Source organism: Ictalurus punctatus, chromosome 17 (assembly GCF_001660625.3).
Source record: "Ictalurus punctatus breed USDA103 chromosome 17, Coco_2.0, whole genome shotgun sequence".
NCBI lineage: Eukaryota > Metazoa > Chordata > Actinopteri > Siluriformes > Ictaluridae > Ictalurus > Ictalurus punctatus.
The window spans coordinates 17786930-17814589 of NC_030432.2; the positions used below are offsets into that span (position 1 = coordinate 17786930).

Below are 27660 nucleotides of genomic sequence, written 5' to 3' on the forward strand. Positions count from 1 at the left end.
TTAAAGACGGGTGAAACTCTTAAATTGCACTGGAAAGATATTCCGAAAAGGCGCTCTCTCCTCTGCGTTTTAGCCTTGAACAAGAAACTGTGTAGGTCAAGGTTTTCTCGTGATCTTGACATAACCAAAACTGTTTTCTCATTATGTCATTTTATTCTGAGAAAATCTCCTGCTTTGTGAATGGAGCTTGCATGTTGGCATCTTCGCCATCATAAATATAATAACTGCCTGATGTAGAGATGGACTTTATATCAAGAGAGAGGGGTGTCCCCTTCTCAGACACTAATGTGGAAGTCATCAATCCTACCCTGATGAGGTATTTTTGTAGGCCTATCCGGAAGTGAGCTTCACCCTGTTTCCCTCGACAAAAAGCCAATAGGATTTTTTCCCCATTGGCTTTTGGATTATTGCAGAAAATAAACTCTGTGACCAACAAAAGTTTATGATTCTTACATGTTTCGTTCATTAAGACAATCTTCACACATGAACACAACATTTATGAATTCTGAAGCCGAAATACAATCACCAGAAGTCAAAGCTAATGTTAGGCTATAAACGAACTATACCACGGTCGCATGACTTCAACGTCATCACCACTACGCTTCCGACAACTCCCATTTAGCCACTTGTTAGCAACCGTCTTTTTCAAGCCAAATAAATAAAATGTTTTATGTATTTATTAAATCCTGAGTTTGGTGTTACTGATATTTTATGTCATAGTATAAAAATTGAACATATCTTGAGCTTGCGTCAACCACAGACCTTGTTTCAGGCATTTAATCAAAAACCCATTGACTTCGAGACGATGGATGACGAGTACACAGAAAAATTAAACCGAGATCACGAGAAAACAACAAAGAAAAAAATTAATAATGAGTTGTCAGTAGGTTAAGGGTACCAGAACTTAAACTTCTACAAGAGATGTAGGGACACAATAGATCAGACAGATAAGTCATTTAGCAGGTCTGGTTTCATAGGTGCTCTAACATTTATCCCAATTAACACATTTTGGAATGTATAAAAGTACCGAAAATAATCTACAATAAAATATTTTCGGTATACATATATCCACCTGAATGTATTATAAATATTCTTGTATGTTGCGGGTTTTTTTTTTTTTTTAAGAAAAAAAAAAAAGAAATAGTGATAGCCCATCTTTACAGAAATAAGGGAAGTGATGTTTATCTCTATCCCCCACCTCCACAAAAACAGAAGGGAAACCAGCAGCTTCAAACACTGCTTTAGATTAGTCTGCTCCTCAACGTATGGTATATCATATATCACCTCTTTGGCATGAGAGTTGGCCTGTGTTACCTGCTCTCTTTTACTCTCACTTTCCCTTCAATTCACAAGTCAGAGAAATAACTTTACTAAGTCTGGTCTCATTGCAGGAGCTCTAATGGCGTGGAAAAGTGCAAGTTTATTTGAATGTGTGATTATTTTAAGTGTTGTGTTTGTGATTGCGGATGGATATCGACCCGTCATTATAGTTCATGGATTATTTGACGGGCCAATGCAGTTTACCCAACTGGCCAACTTTATCAATGTGGTAAGGAAATTATTTTATTTATTTATTCTTTTTATTAATATATAATTTACTGTTCAGGTGCTACTTGTGCTTTTTTCGCTTGAATACAGGCTTTAATGAGCTTAATTAGTTTCAAACAACTTTGAACTTGAATGGCGCGCGCACGCGTGTGAGTGAGAGAGTGTGTGAGTGTGAAAATCAGTTTATCTTTATAAAAGTCTCGTTAAAGTTTTCTTTCTAAAAGTAGGCTATCTTTAATCAATCCGACAAATTCTTAAAGTGTTTAATGAGGAAAGGAAGGAAAACAAAACAAGGAGGTACTTGTTAAAGTCAGTAGTCTAACTTGCATTGTAAAAGCACTAACACTTGAGAATACCCATAATACTCAATATTTAATACTCTTAAATAACTATGTTAGCACAGACCAGTGGAAATACAGTACCAATGGGAAATATATCTGCAAGCAGCAATTTATGGGTCCAAGCACCGAGGGTGCAGCTATGTCTATTTCAAGAGGCAGTATCGGGAAGTGAATGTCGCATCAGTGAACACAATAACTTTAAACCGTTTTGCAAGATTGACAATGGAATTATGCTACACTTCCTGGTTGCACTGTTGAACACGCTAATTCAATGCCTCCAGGATTTTACGATTTTGCGATCGCAGAAATTAACGCAAGATCAAACTCCACAATATTCGGAGGAGCTTGCAATTTTTACAATTTACCAGAGATTTTCTGCAGAGCTGAGCCAAGACGGGCCATGTCAATATGTGATATATATGTGATATGTATCATATGATATATCACATATGATACATGTCATATGTGTTCATGGTGTAAAATACATTAGTAAGTCAGAATTGAACAATACAAAAAATTTAGGCAACTTCCTCATACGTAGATCACTGAGTTAGTTATATTACTAATGATATCAGTCCCTCCAGGATTTTTCCATTTTGCGATCACAGAAATGAACACAAAATCAAGAAAACACCGCAATATTTGGAGGAGCTGCAATTTTTCAAAATTACCGTAAATCATGCGACGTCATCACAACGAGCATTCAGTCAAAGCCCTCTTCGATTCACGTGTCTTGAACATGAGTACATCTAAAAGTTCTCATTTACCAACAAGCATCACTGTCAAAGACCGTCCAAAACGATTCCGCCAATTCAAGTAGTTTTCCACAAAAAAGCACAGAGAAAAGCCGCAGGAAACCAAGCATTTTTGGCTGTAACAATCACAAAAAAAACCCTCCGTGACATCCTGAACGGACTGCTAATTGATCACCTTGCCATGGCAACACTTTTCAAATGTTAACATTTCCTTCCCAATTTAATATCATCTATTGACATATTGACTGTGATGTACCCTGTAAAAGAAATATTTTTAAAAAGCTTTGTTTATAAGCCTCATTTTTATTCTCTCACAGTGTTTTTATGATAATGAATTACTATAGGCTAAGTATGTCTCTGCAATTGTCCCTGTCTTTTAATATGCATGTGAAATTTAAGACGCACTGCATGATGTAATTTGGAATTATGTCACATTCCCTGATTACATGAAGGGACATTAAATTATACCCTCACCATGGCAGTGCAGTTTAAGATGCCAAAAATGAAGCATTACGGATATCTTGACATCATGCTGACCAAATCTTATAAACTCAGTAGGTGGAATATTTAAAAAGTTTGGTTTATAACCTCTCTTCCTGCTGCCAGTTATGAAAATGTATTGTTTTGAACATACAGTACACATGTGATGTTTGAGCAACATTGCATGATGTACAGTGGAATTATGCAGCATTTCCTGTTTGTGTGGCATAACATATTAATTTGTTTTTCCATGGCAACAGTATAGTCTTTGTTTTAAACTCTCTTCTTGTTGATGTTTACAAGTAATAAAAGTGAGTAACTGTTTCTTTCACGACTACCGACTGTCACTGCTTCTTTTTCTCTGCGTCCCTGATAGGAAATATAGAATTCTGTAAATGCCTAAAAGTTTAGTTTGTGCAAGTTGCCATGACCAAAGATTAAACATTTATTTCTATAAGAAATAAATTATTTAAGAAATGAATTATAATATGTTATTTTCTATTTTGTAGCGCCACAATGCATTAGTGGTTAAAATATATATTACATCCGTAGTGTTTTGCACTACCATAGAGAATGAGTGGGAAACGGTTTAGGGAGATTTAGCTAAAGGCAACCGCCATTTAAAAAAAAAAAAAAAAAAAAACTTTCACAGTTTAGCATTGTGGACATCTTGACATCATGCTGACCAAATTTGCCTTGATACTGATCAATCCCCATGGAGGAGTATGTAACCGTTTCATACTGGTTAAAATGCACAAAATCCAAAATGTCTGACTTCCTGTTGGGCAGAATGGATTGCCGATAATGGATGTGGTAGTGATATTTGTCACTTAGTGGAAAAAAAAAATGTGTGTGTGAGTTTGTTGCTGTCACTATTTACACCTCAGCCATCTGCCAGTTCTGTTTTTTCACCTTTCAGTTCAGAATGAAACTCTGCATCTTCTCTTTTTCACTATTTTTCAGACTCACCCAGGTACTAATGTGACTACAGTAGACATGTATGATGACATGGCCAGCCTGAAGCCTCTGTGGGAGCAAGTTAATGGTTTCCGAAAGGTAATTGGACCCATCATGGAGAACGCCAAAGACGGCATCCATCTCATCTGTTTCTCACAAGGTCTGTTCATACCACCACTTCATCACCTCTATTTCCTGACATTCCTCTCCTGTTTGGTTACAATCTTTACTTAGTGTCCCTGTTGGTCTATAAAAAGTCTCTTACACATAATACATATGACAATATTTTATGATTTAAAGGCTTTAATAAGTGTTAAATATTCTTGAATTCAAATTTACGCTGTAAGATTTTAGGCTACATGCATTCCTGATCTAGTGGTGTAGTATTTCTTTATACACACTGAATCTGTTTGGAAACCATTAACCATTACCTTACTCACACACACACACAAGCGCTGGATAATATAAGATCACTTGCTTGAGGCAGTGGCATGTATTACATTCAGGGAACATTAGCACCCTGTTTTGGACTTGGCGTACAGAGACAGATTAATTTGGGAAAAATTCAACTGTAAATTCAGTAAAAAGTGACATCAAATACTCTCGCAGGGTAAAACCTGTTTCTGCTTACTACTCAAATGTGAAACTAAAACTGTACCATAAAATAAGGTCTATTTTATATTTTGTGTGTCACCACTGCAAATTTGCTCTTAACTTTTACACTTCAAATGGCTTTGTAAAAGTACTAAAAAAGTATGGTAGTTACCGTGAGGATACATTCACCCTGTTTATGAATATTGGCTTAAAAATTTCTGAATCTAAACTCTGTATGTTCAAATGGAACGTCTGTGCAGGGGGTCTGGTATGCCGAGGAATTATTGCCACACTTCCCAAACACAATATCCACTCCCTGATCTTTCTGTCGTCACCGCTGGCCGGCCAGTACGGAGGTTAGTACAGAATCTCTTCATAGTCAGAGATTACTACCTGTCTGTTAAAGTGCAGTATTCAGAAATTCTCTTTTTTCTTTTTTTTTTTTTAAACAGTAACGTCATACTTGAGGCACACCTTCCCATCATGTATTAAGCAGCTCGTTTATCAACTGTGCTATAACTACTTTGGACAAAAGATCTCAATCTGCAACTTCTGGAATGGTAAGAGCATGGTATTTTAGAGCATCCAGTGCTTCATACATGTGCCCATTTTCTACCTCACATTGTCCATCTATTTTTTTTTTATTTTTTTTTTGTCTGTCCCTACATTTTAGATCCACACCAGAGAAAGAGGTACTTGAAGTACAACAAATATCTTGCCTTATTGAATGGCGAGATCAACTATCCTTATCAAAAAGGTACTCACTTTCAAATACTTTGAAATATTTTTTGAATATAAAACCTGTGTGGAAAACATGGTACATTTTCATTTCACATTGCTTAAACTTGCATGCGTCAGCAACCTAAAGCCATGTTCTCAAAATCTTGGCCTTTAGAGTGGCGAGAACACTTCTTGGATATTAAGAAGTTGGTGCTGATTGGAGGACCAGATGATGGCGTTATTACACCCTGGCAATCAAGGTATCAAAGTTTTATATTTAACTGCATTCAGGGGAAGATCTTCATAGCATATTACAGAAATAAAGAAAGTCTGTCTACAGTACATTCCCTTGGTGGTGTAGTGTAACATATAAAACTTTTTACCTATTTGTGGCTGTAATTACTATGAAGAAATGAATCAGTCACAAAAACTGTTCTGTAATCCCCAGGTTATGAAATGCTTTAGCTATGCTTTTAAGGGTTAAGCTGGGTTGGGACTCAGCAGACTGGAATGAATGTGAGAAATACAGAAAGTGACATGTGCATTTCAGCAGATTTAGAGGGATTATTCTCAGCAAAGTATTATAACAACATCTATGATTCCTCCAAAAAGTTTGAAATGTGCATGGCTTTTTTTTTTTGGTGAGAAATTTAAACTATGATCAAAATATTGTGTTTTTCTTCAACAGTCACTTTGGATTCTATAACAGCAACGAAACTGTGGTCGAAATGAAACAACAGGATGTGAGAGAGAGCAAAATGTTTTTAATTAAATCATTTATATGATCATAGTATTAGTCTGATACCTATACTGAGAATATTCTCTGTTCTTTCTTCAGTGGTATCAGAATGATGTGTTTGGACTGAAAACACTAGACTCCAGAGGAGACCTGGTCCAGTGTATTTTCTCCTATGTCAAACACGTCTTCTGGCATTCAAACCGGACCGTGTACTACCATTGCATAGAGCCGTGGCTCACATAAGTAACAGAAGTCTTGATACACACATATGAACCATGACATTGATCATTTGTTGCCATTCTGCATTCACAGATCTGTCTTGTAATTTTAAGAAAAATGATTGTTTCTGCATGTATGTAGAATAGAATTTCAATGAATATTAATTCATTTTGAACTTGATATTTATATATTTACAATATAAAACAACAAAAAAACTGAATGTCAAACATGCATATTGTTTTCCACACAAGATGGTTTTAAGCCTGCTATAAAAAATAAAAAAATATTGCAATTTTAAAAAAAAAAAAAAAATTTGAATTATTTGGCTGTTCTTTTCCTGTCAAAATACATTAGGTTTGTATTTTATCACTGGTTGTATACCTGCAGGGGACAAAACATCTTGATCTGCAACTTCTGGAATAGAAAGTTGTTTGGCCAGTTCACACTGGGCTAAACATGTATGCTGTTGGTGACGTGACTGGTTTATATAAATGTAGAGCAGTCATTTGAGAGCACCACCAAAAGCAAACCTGAGTTTGTAATCCACATAGTAGCTTTGCTTAATTAATCAATATTACACTAATCCACATAGTAGCTTTGCTTAATTAATCAATATTACACTAATTACAATTCTTTTGATTATGCGCTGACATTATCTAAATATTGCAAATGTCTGCATACATAGTGACTGCATTTGAAAAATTTGTAATCAGTATTATGAATGTCTGAAATTCAATATTTTTTTCCATTGAAGATTATTTTTGATATTAGTTGTACAAAGATTTTTTGCATCTTTTTTCTAGAAAGCTGCCTGTAGTGTACCTTTTTAAATCTTCACACTAAAATCTATTTATGATCCATTTATGTTAATGGGTGTAATGAATGTTATGTCCTTAATTAATTTTTAAAGGTTAACTATATGGCCGAAAGTTTGTAGAAACCCAACCATAACACCCTGTGGGCCTTCTCCAAACTGTTGCCATAAAGTCTGAAACAGTTGTGTAGTAAGTCTTTGTATGCTACAGCATTACGGTAGCATTTAGTTACCTTCACTGGAACTAAAGATTGCAAACTCGTTCCAGCATGACAATGCCACTGTGCACAAAGCGAGGTCCATCAAGACATGGTTTGCAATGGAGGAACTTGAGTGCCCTGCACAGATCCCTCTGAAGACCTTTGCGATGAATTGGAGCGCACATTCACACACACACACTTTAGACATGCCAATCAGCCTACCATGCATGTCTTTGGACTGGGTGAGGAAACCTGAGAACCCAGAGGAAACCCCTGCAGCATTGGGAGAACTGCAAGCACAGGGCAGCACTGGGAATCAAACCCCCAGCCATGGATGTGTGAGGCGAACTTGTTAACCACTAAACCACCGTGGACCCGAAAGGAACAATTTAGTACTATATTCCTCAGAGTGTATTAAGAATTTTTGGATGCAATTTAGAGATTATGGCTTATCATTAATTAATAAAATGTCAGTCACAGACTGATGACATTATGAATTTAATCAATATTGTTTGTTTGTTTTTTCATAACAACTTAAGTGATGATTATGCCCTGACAGTAACTCGACATAAAATCACAGCAGCTGTCAAAAATAGGTGTGACCCAATTACTTTGCTATTTTAATCGGTAGTAAGTGAAATGCGTTTTGGCCTAGAATAAAGTAATTATGCGCGGACATGAACTGGTTATAGCGTGTTCTAAGTTTAATGCGGCGTGGCAGCTGCAACCTCTGTCAAAACAGGTATTGTCGCGTTGACGTCAGCAATCCAGGTAGTGAGCCGGGGCGTTCAATCAGGTCCGCGGAGCGCGCACACAAAGCTCTTGGAGGGGATTGTAGCAAGTAGCTCGAGCGCGCTAACCTGTAAGTTCACCTGTTCAAAATTACACGTATACTTTATGGTGAGTTGTACATTTTATCGATGTAGGTAATGGAGTTTAGAAAGTTTTCCGCGTTTCCTGTGTTTCTCCGTGCTCGGTTCTCACGGAGCTGTTTAACAAACCTTTTTATACTTTATATCGTGTGTGTTAGCTGTAGTGATCCTCAGCGTTCAGCTCTAAGGTTTGCTGTCAGCAAGTCTTTAATTTTAACGCGTGGTGTTATGAGTTTGTCACTGAAATTAACTCAGTGAACGTGTTTTTTTTATATGATCACTTTTATATTATTGTAGGTATATTCTAACCTTACGTTAACTGGACTGACTGTACAATATTGCTATCATATAAACTTTTTATCGCTTTAAAGTTAGGAGAGTCCATGCCGGGTTCATAGACCTCAGACAGACCAAGTCATGTTGCCAGATTGGGTCTGTTCCCTCGTTTAATCATATGATGGTTTTTTAATCATATGATGGTTAGAGGAAATTGTATTATGGTTGGAGGTGTGTTCTTTGAAAAGGTATTCATTTCAGAAACCAGCTTTTACGAATTTGACGATTTTTAAAGCGTGATTCGGTAAGAGGTCATTGGACCAATCTGGCAACCCAAGGTTGACGTGTCCGGCTCCACTCTGTAAACAGCAGGTTTGTTTGGACAGAGTGGGAGAGCTGTCATCTACACTGACTGCTTTCATTACACATTACACTGCATGTGCTGTTTAGTACAAGCATTCGTTTTGTCAGCGTACCTTTCAACAAGCTGGTAGCACCTCATTCAAGATCTCTTCATGACACCTGAAAATCCTTAAAGCCAATAATCCATCAGATTTCCCCTTGGCATAACTCTTACATTTAAGCTTTTGCTTTTTGTTTCTCTCATATATATCCTTTTTCAAAAAAAAAAAAAAAAAATTTCCTGCAGGTCCCATTTCCAGCAGGATGACAACTAGGTGCAAGACTGAAGGATGTCGTATATGCGGCAACGATCTACAGGGGAACCAACGCCGCTGGCTTTTTGCAGCGCATAAACGGAAAGGGGCCCAGAATCAGAGTCCAACACGGTCACTTTGCAAAGAGTCTGCTTATCTTCTGTCGCCAACCAGGTCTGCCCAGAGCAGCCCATGGGGTATGAAGAATACTCATACACACACACACACACACACACATATACACACATGTGAATATAATCTTGATATGGCAAGATTTAGAATGATCAATCTCAGAAAGTAATGATAATTGAATACAAGCTAACGTGTTAAAGCAATACCCCCAGCATTTCTTAACCTAATCTCTATTTACTACATCTGTATGTACCAAGAAAACATATTTCAACAAGTGTCTTTGTTGAAATCATCTAATTAAAACTCACTTATGATGAAAGCCAAAGGGCAGTGGCTGGAGCAGGAAATAAACATTTATGTAATTGTTTTTGTAGAACACATGAAGGACTTATTTGTTCACTAATATTTCTTGTAAATCTGCGTAAATCATGTTTTTAGAGACGGGCCGACTTTTCCAGAAGGAACAGTTTGTGGTTATGCATTCCCAACATAACTGTATGTGTCTGGGCAATATCTGAAAAATAATCATCACAGTATTTTCTTTGTAAGCTATTTCAGAATCACCAAATGCTTAGGTGCGTAAATAGTGTAAAATATGTACGTTTTAACGAACATGCATGCTGCAAGTCATTGCTATAATAACTAATTATAGTGTTTATTTTGATACATTTATTTGCTGTTAATGCAAATGAACTTTTTGGCAAGACGATGTAAACGATGGATTCAAGAGCAGCCTCGGTTTCAGTCAGCCATAGAATTGATCTGACAACCTTATGGAAAGCATACATTTTTACTGTATTCCTCAAGTGTTGGAAATTGGGATAAAACATATAATAAAGAACAATTTAAAATACAATGAAGAACAATTTGGTTAAAAGATAACACTTTTTTTTTTTATAGTGTAATGGTTTATATTTTTTGAATTTGCCTATATGTAATATGTTTGTATGTGTATTTTACTTTATTGACAGTTTAACCACTGCCCTTAGACTTCACCAGAATGTTCACTTTTTCAGTTTCAGTTCAACAGGTTTTCTATTAATTTCTTAGTACATGGAAACATGTCAGAATTATTGTCTGTGGTAACTCTGCATGCAATAAAGATGCAGTTGATGGAGACAAATTTGAAACACACATGGTCTTATTTATTTATTTATTATGATTAATGTATATTCTTGTGCGTGTTCTTCTGCAGTACACTTGGGATTAAATATGTGGTGAGTCTTAATTACTAAATCCTTGCATTTTTGTTTTTAATTTCTTTCAGGCAGTACATTATCTCTTGGCTCCTCAAATTTATTGTACAAGTCTCATACCCTTTCCACCCCTAATAAAGGAATGGACCTGCTTGCTGTGCTGACACACATATTAGGGCAGTCTGTAACACGGGGTAACGGGAAAGGGGAGTTTGTATGTGGCAAATGTGTGTCTGTGCTCGAGCGAGTGTTTAAGTTTGACACAGTCATAGCCAGAGTTCAAGTTTTATCCAGGGAGAGGCTTCAGAAACTGACTAAGGAAAGGGACAGCTTAAGACGGTGGGTACGAAGTCTTTATATGCAGCACCACCCATCTGACCTGAAGAGCAGAGGAAGCTCCAGTGAAGAAGATGTAGAGCTGGGAGAAGGCAACTCGGGGAACGCTTACCGAGAGATGCTGAGTGACAACATGGCGCTCGCTGCGTATGAATGTTGGTCTGAGAAAACTGAGTCGTGTCCATATTTTAAGAGAACCGGTAAAAGATGCAGCAAATTGAAAAACTGCGAGTGCTGTGACTCCTTAAGGGTGTCCGATTCTGATTACGAATTTGTTTGTGGAGTTCCTCGCAATTTACCTGAGCAAGCCCCATCTCCGTTTGGCTTATCTAGGGACAAGTCCCAGAGCATGCCTCTCCACTGGTCCAAAGCTCCATCGCTCCGCTCTAGTCCCGCCTCCTTAGCTGGTTCCTGCCATTCGCTAAAAGCACGATCTCGTACAGCTTCAGCACAATCGCTCGACTCTGTAGATGGTCATGATCCGTTTGATTGGCCAGATGAGCATTCAGTCATTTTGGACTCCATCCTCCATAAGCTGAAAAGTATAAAGGGAAAGCCATTCAGGTCTCCAGCAGGAAGTCGCATCCCAGTTTTAGTGAAGGGACCAAATGGCAGTGTGGCAGATGGATCACCTCCGATCGGGGTCACACGAGTGCTGAATTTTGGACAGGGAGGTGAACGAGTGGAGGAAGATTTGAATGAGGAGAGTGAGGATGTGCTGACTGAACTGAGGGAAGAATTTCTGCCACTGCATAGAGAGGTGAGGAAACGCTCTCTTTTTGGTATGCATTCACACTGGTATTAAATTTTAACCGCTTTGCTGTTGAAATGCTATTCATCAGCAAGCACTTGTTATAGTTTTGGCTTAAGCAGGGATTAGTTTAAAGCGATTACAGTTAAAATGTGCAACTTGGATACATCAAACAGTGAGGCATTTGAAAAAAGACATTATTTGAGTCTATATCTTGTAGTATTGCTCAAAGTCTTGCAAAATATACAATTATTTATTTCAAGGAAACATTTTGGCTTTTGCAGTTGTGCCGCTTCATAAATTTTGGTTAATCATTGTCATAATATTGGCCTTTGCGACGCAAGGTTATTCACCAGATTCAAAAATATGTAAACAATTGTTCTCAAAGTAATGCAGGCCAATCAGCCACCAAAAGTTATTTATTTATTTATTTATTTAAAAACTCTTTAAGCGATAATTTTTAATCATAAATCACATTTGGCAGATGTACATTTAAGGAATATATAATTGGAGTGACAAGTTAAAGGGATAAAATAAACAACATAAAGTGTGTTACTATGGAGTTGGGCCACAATGAGTCATCAGAACGGCTTCAGTACAGGGTGTTCCGTTGGGTCGAGATGTGGGTTGATGTGGGTCGAGATGTGACTGTTAAGGTCATAGCATGTGATTTACATAATGTTCATAATCCTCAAACCATTCAGCAGGCCCTTGTTCCCTGTCTTTGTGGGGGGGGGGTTGTGGAAGAGTATCCCATCAGGATACAAATTTCATTATAGGATAAAGGTGAACAGTGACTCTTCCCTCTGAGTGGACAAGTGGACCTAAACCGTGCCAGCAAAAAGCAGCAGCACAAAACAGCCACTGGATTTTCTGTGAATTCTATAAATACATTTTGAAATATAATTCATACACAGCGTCGGTTCATGCAGGCACATTAACCTGCCTTTCACAGCATAGACACAGAGGTTTGTCTAATGCTACTGCTGAAGGTTGACATGACCTTGTTCTCCAGCCACTCTGCAATTTTCTTCATCTTTTGTGGTTTTCAAAACTATGAGGAGGAAGTCATGATGATGAACAGATACATGTAGCAAACTGCTAAACCTGTTTATACAAAATGCTTTAAAAAATGCAGTTTAACTGGTCACTTGGGTACACAGAGGTTGAGAGGGGTGAGAAAGACTTCACTTGGTGCATAGGATGGAAAATCACTGCAAATGTAGTTTGTAGCAGTATATTTGCAAAATGATATTTTGTCCACATATTTACCCTCCACTTTATATTGTTTTATTGTAGGTCAATACAGCCAGAGTGCATCTTGTAGTCAAGCAGTTACGAGAGCAGCTGGATCAAGCACATGCTTGTATCAGGATGTTGGAGGCGGGGCTTCAGAACGGCACCCATTCAGTCCCCAGTAAGACCCATCAATCAAAGCAGTCACTACCAGTGGTAAGCATTATGGCATCAAACAGCAAATGAGTCACCTAACCGATGTTCTCCCGTTGGTTTAGTGGGTTTTGACTGCTCCTACAGTTTAACAGCTGAAATTTTGAAAAGTGGATTTACATGTTAAACAGAGACATTTATCTGGATTGAAAGAGGAGCTGATATACTGTGAGCAGTGAAATGATGCACTGGGTTACATAGGATTTGTCAAATATAAAAGACTTAATAAAACAGCAAAGAAACGTAAGGTGATGCTACGGCTTAATAGTGAGCATTGTGGTGGTCAAAAATCCATTTTAAATGGGGTCTTAAAAGATTCAGTACATTGGCAGATAATCGCCTGTCAATCAAAAGGCATGCTTTTAGTTACACAACTTTTGAAAACGTACAAATAAATCACACCGCTATCTCCATGCTGTTCATTTTCTTTCAGATGCTATTCAAGATTTCCATTCGTCGTTCATTTTAGAACTTTGAGCCCAGAAATGAATTTATTTTATTGAAATATTAAATTAATTTCGAATGAGGTCATAATTAAATAGGTACACGTCTGGTGACAGTTTGTCTACTACTTAAGACTGTCGTAATTATACGAATGGACGTTCAACTCCAACAGCAACGTGAAACGCAATATGGGTCAAATGTTTAGACCCTCTCATTCTTTTAGTTTTTTTCCCCCACATTTTAGAATAATAATAAAGTCATCAAAACTCTGGAGTAACACAAATGGAACTATGGGATTTCTGTTGTGATAAAAAATCCAAAATAAATCAAAATAATTTCATGTAGAAGCATCTTCAAAGTAGAAGATGTAGTAGTTTCAAATTAGTTTTTGCCTAGCATTTCCAGAAATGCATTCTTGGCATTTTCTCACCCGATTTCTTGAGGAGTTCCCCAGAGATGCTTTTTAAACAGTATTAAAGGAGTTCCCACCTATACTCGACACCTTATAAGCTGCTTTTCGGAATATTTCGCTACAAGTCATCTTTAAAAATAAATAAATAAATAAATAAAAATTTGTACATCATGCACCTACAGATCAAAAGATTTTTAAGATTACGAGAAACATTTGGTGTAGGTGTGCTGTGAACGTGCGATCTATTAAATGTAGAACAGGTTTTGTTTGTCCTGCAGCCCAGTCTTTCTCTGTACTGCGGAAATCTCAAGCATTCATGTTTGTATTACTGTTGTCAGGGTGTGTATAGAATCAATATTATCACTTGTATAAAGTTATCGTGATGATATATTCTTTAAAGTACTTTGAAATGACCTCTGTTTATCTGTTTGACACAAATTGAGTCGCATAAGGTGTATAAGGCATGTACAGGTGTGTATAAATGCTGTGGGTGTGGTGTCATGAGGAATTTCATAAATGCAGGTACACACAACAAAAACACGCACACCTGTTCCCGGAGTCTTCCTCAGCAGGAGGCGTTCGCCTCGAGCATGGCTGTGATCATTAATCGTATCTCTAGATCATATTTTTAAACTGTGTATACATGCATGTTTGTGTGGTAATGAAGTGTTGCTGTATTATTTAGCAGTTGAATGTGTGCACATAACTATGACTTGTCTTTCAGGAATGTACTCACAGGAACCATTTTTAGATACACTAATGACTTTTTTTGTCCTTTATGACTTTATGAGGACAGTGAACTAATAGACACTATTGTGTGTATCTCCTGGTCTTTTTGTAGTATCCGAACAGCAGCTCAGAGGATGAGAGTGGACTGATCCGGAATCTTAGCCACTCACTGCAAAGCAGAGACAGAGTTATTCAGGTTGGCTCTCAAACTTTGAGCACAGCTATTAAGTTTCAAACGCACTAGTATGTCGCCTCGGGTAACTGACTTGTGATTGATTCAGAGCTCTTCTCTTTGAAGGAATGTGTGACTTTGATCCGAAAGCTTTGTTTGGACCTTGGCTCAGGGATAGAGGAGGCTGATAAACTCATCAGCAGTGTAACTGTGACTCTGACTGATACACACTCAGAGCGAGAGGTGAGAAAGGTGACGCTTGCTGTTTCCATACGTGTACAAGGGCTTGCCTGTACAGATTTACAGTTTCCTGCATACATTTGTTTTTTTACGTGCATATATATAATTTTTTTTATTAATTTGTCTGAAAGCATTTATAAATATCAAGTCCTAGTGATTAAAAAAATAATATTAATAATTTAAGGTGGCATATATTTGCGAACCCTTTGAATGTAGATTCAATATATTTAAATATCCAAGATTTGTAGGTCTGATGTTTTTCTTTCAAGGGTCATGGTTACTGCATGGATACTTTAGTTACTGCATAACATGTGCATTTACATGGGTCACAAAGTAATAATCTTAAAATATGCTGCAGATATTAATTTCAACTTCCTTTATGGCTTTTTTTATTTTATTTTTTTGTTTTTGTATTATTATTATTATTATTGTTTTTATTGTAATGCATGATGTTTTTCCTAATGACGATTCTGCACTTCAATTCTCCCTTCTTGTAAACACATTTTTCGAAACACGAATGACTTCTATTGTCCTTTGTTATGACTTTATGAGGACCATGAATGAGAGCTTTATGTAATATTTGTTGTTATTTAATAATCTTTTGTGAAAGGAACATTTTTTTTTGTTGTTGTTGGGGGTGGGGGGTTTACAAAAAATCTCATCTTGCCTTTGACTGTTCGTCTGTTTCAGGGGGTCTTGGAAGCTGAGCTGACTGAACTGAAGGAGAGAGAAAGAAGCCTGCAGAAAGAGCTGGAGGTGCTGCAGGAGGCAAGCAGAGGGCAGGAGAGAGATCTCCTCACTGTCAACAGTGTACTCCAGAGTAACCAAGATGTCATCAATGTAAAGCAAACACAGGGCTTAAGTGAAACAAACACACACAATGTTTGTTGTTGACTGATAATCATTTAAACTCTACGTCTTATTCAGAAGGTCATTCTCTCTTTCCCTTTTGGTTTTAGCATTTGCGAGTGGAACTGGCTGAGAAGACGCAGTCACTGAAGGACGTGCAGAAAGAGAGGGAGTTATGGAAAGAGCGGGACTCCGCCCTGGAAAAGGTGTTGCAGGAAAAAGAAGCTCTCATCGCTCGTCTGCAGCAGGCAATAGAGAGCTCCCAAAAAGATGTTCAGGTTGACCGCCATTTGATTTCCTGTTCACCTTCTCTTCTACTTTGCTCTTTGAGATGACCTGGATATTGTTTTGACAGATTGTTCTTATGAAATCCCAGTGGATAATGCCACAGTGAATGGAAACACATCAGGTTAAAGTGACCTTCAATAATGATGGTTGTTTGCAGGCACTCTCTGATTCTCTGATTGGTCGGGGATTGCCAGGAGGTGGAGCTGAGGGCACTTTGGCCAGTCAGGTGCGAGAGCAGGAGTCCCTGCTTTCAGACTGTCTCAAAGATTGGGAAGTGCACACTGCCACCACGAGTCAGGAAGTCTCAAAACTCTATACAGCTTTAGAAGAAGCTGAGGCTGTAATACAGGTACGGTGACAGAGTGACATTCCCTCACTTGATAAATAATTTTAAACTCCTCTGTTGCACAAAGGAAGGAGCAAGTGTGAGCCAAGTGGAAAGAACATACAGTTCTTGTTTTAAGAAGTGGAAAAAAGTATGGGAATGCCACCACATTTACCATTCACCAAGGTTGTACCCAGTTAAACTATAGCATTTAACTGCCTGATATATAGTACTGAAATAAAAAAATAATAAACAAATAGTATAACATTTGTTGCCCCGTGTGTAATTAGCGATATCCTATGTTTAACTGATACTGTCCAACTGGGTAACACTTACATCCACCTTCTCTATGAGGCAGTCATGTGAGTCAAGCCTCAACATGTAGAGAGATGCATCGAGTGAGCGTTACTGAGACATTTTCCAGTTGCCTACAGGTGGCGTGAGGTGGAGTGTATTCACTGGTTCATAGCCAGACTCTTGGAACAAACTTTTTTTTTTTTTTCTTTTTTTTTGCTTTTGAATATTTTTCTAGTTAAGTAATTAAACCTGGAAAGTTTCATTTCAACTGGAATAGACCTGCTCTGAATGCTCACTTCCCCACACAAGGATTTTCTAGGTAGTCCCTCCACCTAGTGGAAGGTTCAGAGAAGTTCCAGAATGTTGAGTACATGTTGTATCTCTGTGGTTATTGTACTTGTCATCTACTGTGGACCAGGCACTGATCTTCAATCGAATATGCATTTGATTTCATTTTTTTATTGATTTTTCCTAACATCACACGTTTTCTAGGACCAACGGCAAAGTCACAAACAAGCCATAACAGAACTGTCCGAGCAGCTGAGAGACAGTCGCAAAGAGCTGAGGGAGATGATTAAAGACACCAAGCAGGCAGAACATGCCTGGAAGACTGAAAGGGCAAAGAGAGATTTAGAAGAAGTTCGATTAAGAGAATGCTTGCAGAAAAGGGATAAACTCATCGAGGTGAATGTCTTCCTGATATAGCCACATTTTCAGAGGTTGGTTTGTTCTATGTATGATTTACAGATTGTCACAGTGTGGTATTTAATGTTTTCTTCTTCTTCTTCTTCTTCTACAAATACCAGCAAGTACTCTTGGATGCAGAGAAGCGAGATGGCATGCTAATAGAAATTCATCAGGACATCTTCAGTAAGGTTGAACCAAGAGTCAGCCTCAAACACACACTATGATTTTTGTGTGTGAGAGTGGCAGACATACACTGGACTACATCTGTATGGATGGTGGATATGTACGGGGCTATATGACCATATCTTTTGTAATATCACTACCACAGATTGATAAGGGCCCTTATTTAGTCTCAGTTTTCCAAATGCCTTATCTTCAGTACTGCTTTTATTAGTTATCACGGTTTGATTTTTTTTAAGTAAGGCCTTGCCTATAACTCCATTATCTCCGTTCAGCTAATTCAGCCTATTGTAACATATTGACGTGGTGCATTCCAAGACACGTATGATTGTTTTAATTTATTTCTCAGCAAAACATAATACTGTATAAGGAATTAATTATTGTTGATTCCATGCCAGCACTAAAGTGTACCTGCTATTTTCCAAGAATGTATTGCTGTTTTTATGTTTGGGATTAAGTGAGTGGGATTATCTTGTTGTTTTTGCCTATACACAATTAATTTCCTCCAGGCCTTGGAGAGAGCGATTATATTCATGCATTAATTTTTGCAAATTGCTATTTGCAATTATTGTTTTTATTTTCTAATATAATAGTGCAATGGGTTCTTTTGTTTAAACTTTTAATTTTTTTTTAAAAAGGATTTTTTTTTGTGTATGTTTGTTTGATTATTTATAAGGGAGTACAGCCAAGTGAAACTTGATGATCCTTTTTTTTGTTTTTGTTTTTGTTTTTTTGTCCACAGTCTTCTTTACATGTAGGCCAAAAGCCTGTAATCTGACATTTAACATTTGGATGAGGTTATATTCACGTGCCAAAGTGATTGTTCTTTCTTGAGAACAATGACAATAAACACTCTTATCACACTATCGATGCATTTTTGTCATTTTTGTCATTATTAAAAAGACCATGTTTTTTTAATGCCCTCATGTGACTGGCTGAAAGGTAATGCGATAAGTGCAGATCAAGTTGCAGAATGACCTTGTTGCTGTCTGACCTCTATTCCCTAAACAGGTTTATGTTTGAAGTACTACCATAAACAGTACGACTAAATACAATGATAGCAGTGGTTTCAGAAACTGCCCCAGTTTGCCTTTATTTTTCCTGCTGTGTTTGACACCTGAACCAGGTTTGATGACCGTAATGTTTTTGAATATTGGCTAATAAATATTGCTGAAACAATTAAAAGTATTGTTGAGTCAGATAAGCTGACTTGATGTCATGTTCAACAGCCCAAAGGGTGTGCATTTGTGGTAGTTTGACTCAGTTTTACAAAAACAGCAACTCCTATGGAACTGGTGACAGGGTGGAAAGTTTACACTGGGTAGTGTGTGTGTGTGTGTGTGTGTGTGTGTGTGTGTGTGTGTGTGTGTGTGTGTGTGTGTGTGTGTGTGTGTGTGTGTGTGTGTGTGTGTGTGTGTCTCTCTCTCTCTCTCTCTCTCTCTCTCTCTCTCTCTCTCTCTCTCTCTCTCTCTCTCTCTCTCTGTGAGTCTCACACACACACACATTTATATTATTATATTAATTATAATAATAATTATTATTATTATTATTCGGAGACCCCAAAATTCTAAATGCTACTCCTCCTAGAGCTTTCAAGTTATACGCAGCAAACTTTCCACAGATCCTCATCTGAATTACGGTTTTCTTTTCACAGAAGCTCAAATTGCCAAAATTCCCCTTGACTTGCATTGAAAATGTCTAACTGATATAACTCCTTGAGCTTTCAAGCTTCTTCAAACTTAGTGGAGTTCTTCAGGTCTGATCATGCTGTATTTTTTCTAACCGATCAGACTTACTGTTTTCCCGTATCGATCAAAAATCCTCAAAACTCCCATAGACTTACACTGACGGAAAGCGGAAAGCTCAGAACCTGGCTCGGAGGGATTCAAACTCCAGCTGTCAAATCAATCTCTCTCTCTCTCTTACACACACACCTGCATGCACACAGCCTGAATCCTCTCTTCTCTCCTTCTCACTCTGTCAGTGTACCTGTGACACTCTCAATTCATCTCTCTCTCTATCAATGCCACACATTCTCTCCATCCATCTCTCTATCTCTCTACCAGTAGCACACCCACACGCACACTTTCTCCATATTTCTTTCTATCAATCTACCTGTATCACTTTCTCACTCCTGTTTTTCGACTAACACTCTCAATCTTTCTGCTTGTCTCACTCTCTCACTCCTTCTGTCTTTTGACTAACACTCAATCTTTCTGCTTGTCTCACTCTCCTTCTGTCTTTCGAATAACATTCTCCATCTTTCTACTTGTATTACTCTCTCACTCCTGTCTTTCGACTAACTCTCCATCTTTCTGCCGGTCTCACTCTCTCGCTCCTTCTGTCTTTCTACTTGTATCACTCTGTCATCTATCTTCCTACCAGCACCTAACTGTCTGTCTTTCTGTCTGTCTCTCACCCTTTCTTTCTTTATTTCAACTTCAAACCATCTCCAAGCTTTTGAACCACTTTCAGACTGGATTTCTTAATCCAACGTCAGAGTTTGTCGTGATGAACTTGATCTATCTGGTTAAAACGGTGATTCCTGTTTACTTGTCACTTGTGTGACAAGAAAGCACCAGTTTAATCCCTTTTTAAATGACGTTCAAGTTTAAATGTGTTGACTTGAATTGATTTAGCAGATGCTGTTATTCAGAATGACTTGCAGGAGTACTTTGTCATCATTAAAAAAAACTTCATGCTAGCTCCCTGCAAACCTGATAAACAACTATTTAGTCTTATAAGAACAGTAAAGGGTTTCTAGATGAGTGTTTACTTAGTGAAAAGTAGGCCTGATAGATGAGTACTAGCCTGTTAGATGGGTACTAGCCTGTTAGATGAGTACTAGCCCAGTGGTTCCCAAACTTTTCCAGGGCAAGGCCCCCCAAATGGCAGTAACATTTGACCGAGGCCCCCCTTTTGCAAGATGTCTTTAGAACGCATTAAAAATACAGACTTCTGAATAGACCCCCCCGCCTTTTAAATTAATCATCACATCTTGCATCTTTACATTACATTAGATTAGGAATTGATTGTGTGTGTGTGTGTGTGTGTGTGTGTGTGTGGTTGTCTGAGAGTGAGAAAGTGAAAATCATGTAATTATTTATTTTTCACAACAAACCCTGGCGGCCCCCACTTTGAAAACCACTGTACTAGCCTACTACTGGCACACTATTGAGAGTGGAAGGGACTCGCTCTCGCGTGACACTCAAGCCCAACGCAGCGCGTGCTTTAACCGTTGCTGTGGAAACGCTCAACACATTTTTTTTCTCTCGTGAAGCAGCAGAGCCATCTTACTTCCCTTCTTAAAGATAAACTGTAGATTGGTCTGAGTTAACCCATCGTGCTTGGTTCTAACAGTCATGAAAGGTGTGGTTCGGTCCGCTCCGTGTGCCGCGGTCAGACTCGGGGCTCAGGGGCGGCGGGACGAGACGCTGTGCTCCATCCGGCGCGCCGAGCGCCTGGTGCTCCAGTACCATGTGCACGCGATGGATTCCGCCACACGCTATCGGACACCACCGTTTCCATCTAAACTCCCCGATTTAGCGCTTCTGGCTCACAGTGTGAACGGAACGCAGCGTGATGACGACATCAAAACTCGACCTAAATCCCCTGGGACTATGGTAAGGTCACCAGGCCATATGCGCGTTCACTAACATCTATCATGCAGATACACTTTGTACAGTAGGTAGACAGTTAATGACTGTAGCCATCTGTTGTGATGCACATTACACCCATATCCATGGAAAGGCACCACGTCTGGCCAGATGTTAGAGCCTGTTTGGGTGTCTAAAAAGTGTGCACCATGTTTAAATACCTCATCATATCCGCTAAGCCTTGTATCAGTGCCACTGCTTTGCTGAGAATGGGCCACCACAGAAATGATATGATCGGAGGTCTGTGAGGATCCATCCATCCATCCATCCATCTTCTATACCGCTTATCCTTTTCAGGGTCACGAGGAAACCTGGCCCCTATCCCAGGGAGCATCGGGCACAAGGCGGGGTACACTCTGGACAGGGTCCCAATCCTTTGCCATTAATCCTTTGATAAATACTGACACAAGGAGGCTGACACAAATGGGCTACACTCAGTAACTGTAGAACTTAGCTGACTGTGATGAAGAGGACAGTACAGGGTAGATGTAGCTAATAAAGTGGCAGCTGAGTATAACAAACATCTCTATTTTTTTCACTGAAGTTGCATTCATTAGGCGCAAGCAGCCCGTTCCCACCGCCTGCGCTGCGTGAGAAAAGTGCAGGCCTCAGCGTAGCAGTGGCTGCTGAATACACCCGTGCCGTACGGCAAGTAGAAGGCCGTTTGCGGAGGCAGGCAGGGAGGATCACTGAGGAAGCCACTAGGCTGGATCATCAGAAAGAGAAACTGGAGAAACTGTTGCGAAGTGTCAGGACAGCACTGCTCATCAACCAGAAAACCACAGACGAGCGGACACGAAGACCGGCCACTGAGACTGTAAGTGAGGAGGGATCAAATTTACAGGGTCTGGTATGTTTTGTCAAATAACGCTGATAAGAACCACCTACTTTCACAGGGTGAGGCAAAATGACTGTCACATGACCAGCCACAAGACATTCTTCCCTAGCCTGTCGGTACACATCTGAGATGATCTCATTTTCTTCACACAAAAATATCTTTTACAGACGTGGTACTGTGAACGTTCTTGAATCCAGTGACTGCAACTTGAACGGAAACACTCACTGCGCCGCAGCGTTTAAAATGTTGTTTCCTGTAGTAGTGTATACATGGAAGTACGGCGAACCGATCAGATTTCTACCTTCTACGTTCTGATTGTCATTGCAGGAAGAGTGTAAAAAAGATATGCATGGATACAGAGTGTATGAGGCTAAGACTAGACATAATGTAATGATTAGACAGCAAGACATTTCTTGTGCTCTCACATTTCTTAAATGAAATCATTGGTGATCCAAATTCAAGCTGAAATTTGCCATTTTCAGAAGGGGCGATAGACATATATTAATCCATCCATCCATCCATCTTCTATACCACTTATCCTACAGGGTCACGGGGAACCTGGAACCTATCCCAGGGAGCATGGGGCACAAGGCGGGGTGCCAATCCATCACAGGGCACAATCACATACACACTCACACACCCATTCATACACTACGGACACTTTGGACATGCCAATCAGCCTACCATGCATGTCTTTGGACTGGGGGAGGAAACTGGAGTACGCGGAGGAAACCCCTGAGGCAAACGTGCTAACCACTAAGCCACCATACACGTGTACCGTGTACACCATTATCTGTAGTATTCCCATACTTCTAGTTTAAGCAGCGCTTCCCATATAACCGAGAGGATGGGATTGGCAATCAATATAAGCAAGCATAACATTCAGTTTCAGACACAGCTAATGTTTTCATACATGAATGTATTCTAATGCTTTTCTTTGAAGGAAAAAGATGGAGCTGATCATCTGCTTTGCCATGAGAGGAAGGGCTTGAATGAGCTGAAGCAGAAATTGGAGATTCTGCTGAGAGACACTTTAACTCAACTGCAGGTATAAACTAGACTATAGACAATATAAATACTATATAAAAGGTGCAAGGGCACAACATGTATATCTGACATAGTGTTTACATCTCTGTGACTTTAAGATCCTAGTTCAGAGCAGCAGACAGCTCCTGGACTGTGCCTTTGAAAGATCCAGGGTAATTGATCTGCTCCCTCAACATGGATCACCTTCAGCAGCTGTACATCTCTCACTCTCTCCTCTGTCACTGAAACCTGACCCCTCTGGTCCATTTACCCCAGGTACTGTGTGACACTGTAATTTGAATTCAGATGATAACTTTCTTTCACATGAGTGAAAACATAATCTCAAAAGAATCTGCAGTAAATTGGGATTTTGTTTAATACTTGTGTGTGCTGAATTCGTCTCCCAAATCCACACACACAGAGTGTAAAGAGGCGCTAGAGTCATCAGCAGCTGTGTTGCAGACGTCTCAGCAGCTCAGCGGGAGCATTGAACAGGTCATGTGTGACGCCGTCATTAAACAGGCAACTCTGCATCGCTCAGTCAATGAGGGTCTGTTGAAGAAAATTGCAGAAACGCAGAGTCTACAGGTTAGATGAGAATCTAGAAGTTGTTCTTTATAGGCTAAATGCCTTTTTTTTTTGCAGCGATTTTGGTCATAAACTAAAACTATCATATCTATCAAACTATCAAATAAACTATCAAATAAACAAACAAACAAAAAAACATCCTTACTTTTTAGTAGTAATTTTTATAGTACAATTTATTGACAAGATTATAGACCAGACGATTTAGGTTTTAAAATTAGTGGTTGTTCTGGCATGCAGTTATGTCAGGTACTGTACCGTAATTTAAGACTTTACTACCCTGCAAAAATCTTGGTACTACATACTCAAGTGTATAGTGTAAGATTTTGTTAACTAATATGCAATTCGACACACAGCCATAGCAACTGCAATTCACCACACAGGCAACAGAGGGCTCTAGAAGTTAAGAACTATGTCTTCGAAAATCCACGTAGATAAATCCATCCATCCATCTTCTATTCCGCTTATACTTACTGGGTCACGGGGAACCTATCCAAGGGAGCATCGGGCACAAGGCGGGGTACACCCTGGACGGGGTGCCAATCCATCGTAGGGCACAATCACATGCACACTTTGGACATGCCAATCAGCCTACCATGCATGTCTTTGGACTGGGGGAGGAAACCGGAGTACCCGAAGGAAACCCCCGCAGCACAGGGAGAACATTCAAACTCCACACACACAGGGCCACGGTGAGAATCAAACCCCCAACCCTGGACTTGTGAGGCGAACGTGCTAACCACTGATAGTTAGCCATTTTTAACGTCTACTAATTTGTCACATACACAACATCTGCTGTAATATTTCAGTCTCTAATATTTTATTATCTGCAATTTATATACCACTAACCAAACCTGCTAAAATGCACTGTATCAATCACAACTGTTCAACGTTCATTATTAGCTAATCTCGTGTGTAATGATTGATAAGCTGTAGCGTATCATGTTTGCCATTTTTTGGCTAGTTAGCTAGCTTAGCAGCTTAGTGTTAGCTAGCTTAGCCTTCAGTGCTGTGGATCATATTTTGTAACAACATAAACTGACCTAACTCTGAAAATGTTTTAAATGGGAAAAATTATTCTGTGTTAACAATTAAAATGTGATTTCCACCCACTATAAATGTGCCCACATTTGCACATACATTGCATGGCAGTGTTGTTTCTTAATTTGGCTAAATCTTTCTTTCTTAGCAACGTCTAACGCTGAGCTCAGCAGCCACTAGACAGGCCATCTACCGTAAACAGAGACAGATGCAGTGTGCCAGCTACAGTCATGGTAGAACTTTGGTATGTTTTGGTATTGATATGTTTGCTACAGCATTGCTGTATTGATGCATGTTGTAGTCAGTTTGACTTTTGCATCAGTCCTTGATATCAGGAAAATCTCCCCACTTGCTGTACATTGGACATTGTTAGCCATGTTGTAATATTAGACTAATTAACCAAATATTTATAGGAGTAAACAGCATTATTTATTGCACTCTATCATTCTGCTGTAGGGTCCAGTCTCCTCTGATGACCTATTCTGCAGAGAGAGGATGAACAGGCCTGTTGTGCAAGCCTATGAGAGACATCCAAGTGTTCAGCTGCCTGAGTCCAGACTCCTAACACAGGTAGTGTAATCAACATGATATCATAACAACATTCACTAATTGCATATCTCCACATGTTTATAATCCACTTTAGCTATTATTTCCAGAACAATGACAGACATAATTATTAGCATTTTAAATGCTTAAGTGGTTTGGATATCACTGAATAATTTACCAGACAACTATGGGTGCATCAATATTTTTTGTTTAATGCAAAGTTTTCTGACACTGTGTGGTGTAATAAAAGGTACACTATTATGTCTGTCTTCTAGGGCAGTGTTATGCTGAAGCAGCATTTGGAGCGTGCAGAGAAAGCAGTAGAAGAGCTGGAGGTTGCACACTTGCAGCTGGAGGACGACTCGTGTGCAAAGAGAGTGGCAGCGAGTGTGGACTCCGCTGTAGTCCGGCTTCGAAGAAGGAATATACCTCACATGTTTGTCCACTCAGTAAGCACATAAAACAATCACTTCTGTGTCTGCACTTTCAAACTCATAAGTACACCTCTGTGACCAGTTTTATACTGGTGATTTGTCGTTCATGAACGATTCCTTCATTTTGATTCCTTCATCTTTAAAGAGCACCTTTTATGGTTTGAAACGTGCCTAATTTAGTTTTAAAGGTCCCATACAATAGATTGTATTCGCATCCAAGGTCACAAAACACTTTAATGTGCTCATAATTTAAACCACAGCATTACCTTTTCCCCCAGTGTCAAAACGACTCATTAAATGATCCGTCCTAAAGGATTCATGCTAAACTCCTCCTTTCAGAGAGCATACTCTGCTCTGATTGCTCAGATGTCACAGTGTGTTGTGATTGGTCTACCACTTTCAGCGTGTTTCAATAAGGAAACGCCCACTACCATAACGAGTTTCAGGTCCTTCTGTTCGCGAGCAGCTGATGAAAAGCAGAGGTGGGGCTTTTTTTTTTTACAACCCTACATAGGTTAGTACAGGAAGTGAGTCTGGAATTACTAACGACTCGTTCCAGCTGTTCAGAATAGGTTCCTTCTTTTGGGAGTCAATAACTACGTTTGTCGTGCGCTTTGATTTTTGATTGAAACTTTGCAGACTTTTTTCATTCACAAACAGCTCTATAACACACTGCATGAAAGGTAATATTTGAAAAACCATAATAGGTGCACTTTAATATGTCTTGGGAACAACGAATTGTCGCAGAGAGTGATTCGTTCATTTTATGTTGACTTCGCTTGTGCTGCACCATCCCCATAGGTTCTGTACAGGAAACAGAACGGATTAGTTCACCTCTCGAGTCTTCGGGTTCGAGTCGTTCGTTCATCGACTCGGATCGGGAGGTGAGGTGAACTAACAGACTACATAGCCTGAAGACCAGCTAAGCAATTAATTAATAATTTCTGTTTCTCATAATTTGGCCTTGGTTGCATTAGCCGATTGGTTTATTTCTTATTTTAAACGTGATCAACATTTGTGTAAATACTAGATGTGTTGGGGAATTTAACATGTAACATTTTTATTATATTCTGCTGAAGTGAACGAAATGACTCAAAAAAAGATTCGTTCATTTTGCTGAACGAGATTCAAAGATCCGAGTCAGTAAAATGATCCGAACTTCCCATCACTATATTATACAGGGTTGACAGTGTGAGTGTATTACGTGTGTAGATCGTATTGATGCTTTTTTGAACAGATCGTATTAACTGACACAATGGCCCATACTGACCCATACATCTGGTGATCATTAAATAAAATTAATCTTAAGCCTTTGTTTGTGTCTTTGTCTTTAAAAATCAGTGATTAATTTGAAGGAAAACTATGTTTAAGATGTCTCTGTATTTTGGTTGGCATGGTCATTATTACACCTTTACAAATGTACTGGAAAGAAAGAAGCATTTACATTGTTTACAATATTTATATTACAGGCAATGCTATTTGGGTCCCAATTAAATTATCATTATTATTATTATTTTTTTGAGAATTCTGAGTGCAACAGTGATTGGGATTGATCCAGAGCTTCTCCCGGAACCACGAATACACTTTGGATGGGAAGCCAGTTGATCACAAAGCATCAAATACACACAGTCACATACTTATTCACATCTAGGAGCAACATAGCACAGCCAAAGCACCAACTGGCATGTTTTTGGAAGGTGGGAGGAAACTGGAAAACCCAGGAAAAAACCCCACTGAGTTTCTTTTATATGTTGTATAAAAGAGTTCCATTCTTGTGATGATGTCAGAAATTTAATTTACTTAAAGTAGGCCAATTTCTACAACAATCTACTTTTATTAAATCTCCAGTAGCCATATTAGCTTTAATACGCTTTGT

The 27660-nt window shown here is 38.9% G+C and overlaps 3 protein-coding genes across 4 annotated transcripts; all 3 read left to right on the forward strand.

The window, feature by feature from the left end:
• The first annotated feature begins 1180 nt into the window (after positions 1-1180).
• Positions 1181-7009, forward strand: ppt2a.2 (palmitoyl-protein thioesterase 2a, tandem duplicate 2). The gene is made up of 8 exons (XM_017490241.3): positions 1181-1549; positions 4088-4241; positions 4936-5031; positions 5128-5235; positions 5349-5432; positions 5571-5655; positions 6084-6138; positions 6234-7009. Exons 1-8 carry the CDS (start codon positions 1400-1402, stop codon positions 6375-6377), a joined length of 876 nt encoding a protein of 291 aa, XP_017345730.1. The 5' UTR covers positions 1181-1399; the 3' UTR covers positions 6378-7009.
• A 1054-nt stretch (positions 7010-8063) lies between these two features.
• On the forward strand, positions 8064-18524 carry si:ch73-95l15.5 (kinesin-like protein KIF15). 2 transcript variants are annotated; one of them, XM_017491349.3, is made up of 11 exons: positions 8064-8267; positions 9165-9368; positions 10571-11595; positions 12886-13038; positions 14733-14816; positions 14919-15035; positions 15723-15872; positions 15992-16159; positions 16327-16518; positions 17284-17475; positions 17598-18524. In XM_017491349.3, the coding sequence occupies exons 2-11, from the start codon at positions 9182-9184 to the stop codon at positions 17700-17702; spliced, it is 2373 nt and encodes a 790-aa protein (XP_017346838.1). In that variant the 5' UTR covers positions 8064-8267; positions 9165-9181; the 3' UTR covers positions 17703-18524. The 2 variants fall into 2 exon arrangements, with proteins under 2 accessions (XP_017346838.1, XP_017346837.1); XM_017491348.3 differs by having other exon boundaries at positions 8065-8229.
• A 2183-nt stretch (positions 18525-20707) lies between these two features.
• ccdc105 (coiled-coil domain containing 105) lies at positions 20708-27093 on the forward strand. Its single transcript, XM_017490423.3, has 8 exons — positions 20708-21281; positions 21859-22131; positions 23096-23200; positions 23298-23454; positions 23600-23766; positions 24953-25048; positions 25261-25374; positions 25626-27093. Exons 1-8 carry the CDS (start codon positions 21021-21023, stop codon positions 25809-25811), a joined length of 1359 nt encoding a protein of 452 aa, XP_017345912.2. The 5' UTR covers positions 20708-21020; the 3' UTR covers positions 25812-27093.
• Positions 27094-27660: the final 567 nt, after the last annotated feature.

Bases quoted from the DNA above. Each gene is read 5' to 3' on its own strand.
- ccdc105 (XM_017490423.3), top strand. From the start codon at position 21,021: ATGAAAGGTGTGGTTCGGTCCGCTCCGTGTGCCGCGGTCAGACTCGGG. The intron at 23,201-23,297 runs GTATAAACTAGA...TGTGACTTTAAG, and splicing joins ACACTTTAACTCAACTGCAG to ATCCTAGTTCAGAGCAGCAG. The intron at 25,375-25,625 runs GTAGTGTAATCA...TCTGTCTTCTAG, and splicing joins AGTCCAGACTCCTAACACAG to GGCAGTGTTATGCTGAAGCA.
- ppt2a.2 (XM_017490241.3), top strand. From the start codon at position 1,400: ATGGCGTGGAAAAGTGCAAGTTTATTTGAATGTGTGATTATTTTAAGT. The intron at 5,032-5,127 runs GTTAGTACAGAA...TTTTTTAAACAG, and splicing joins GCTGGCCGGCCAGTACGGAG to TAACGTCATACTTGAGGCAC. The intron at 5,656-6,083 runs GTATCAAAGTTT...TTTCTTCAACAG, and splicing joins ATTACACCCTGGCAATCAAG to TCACTTTGGATTCTATAACA.
- si:ch73-95l15.5 (XM_017491349.3), top strand. From the start codon at position 9,182: ATGACAACTAGGTGCAAGACTGAAGGATGTCGTATATGCGGCAACGAT. The intron at 11,596-12,885 runs GTGAGGAAACGC...GTTTTATTGTAG, and splicing joins TTCTGCCACTGCATAGAGAG to GTCAATACAGCCAGAGTGCA. The intron at 15,873-15,991 runs GTAAAGCAAACA...TTTTGGTTTTAG, and splicing joins GTAACCAAGATGTCATCAAT to CATTTGCGAGTGGAACTGGC.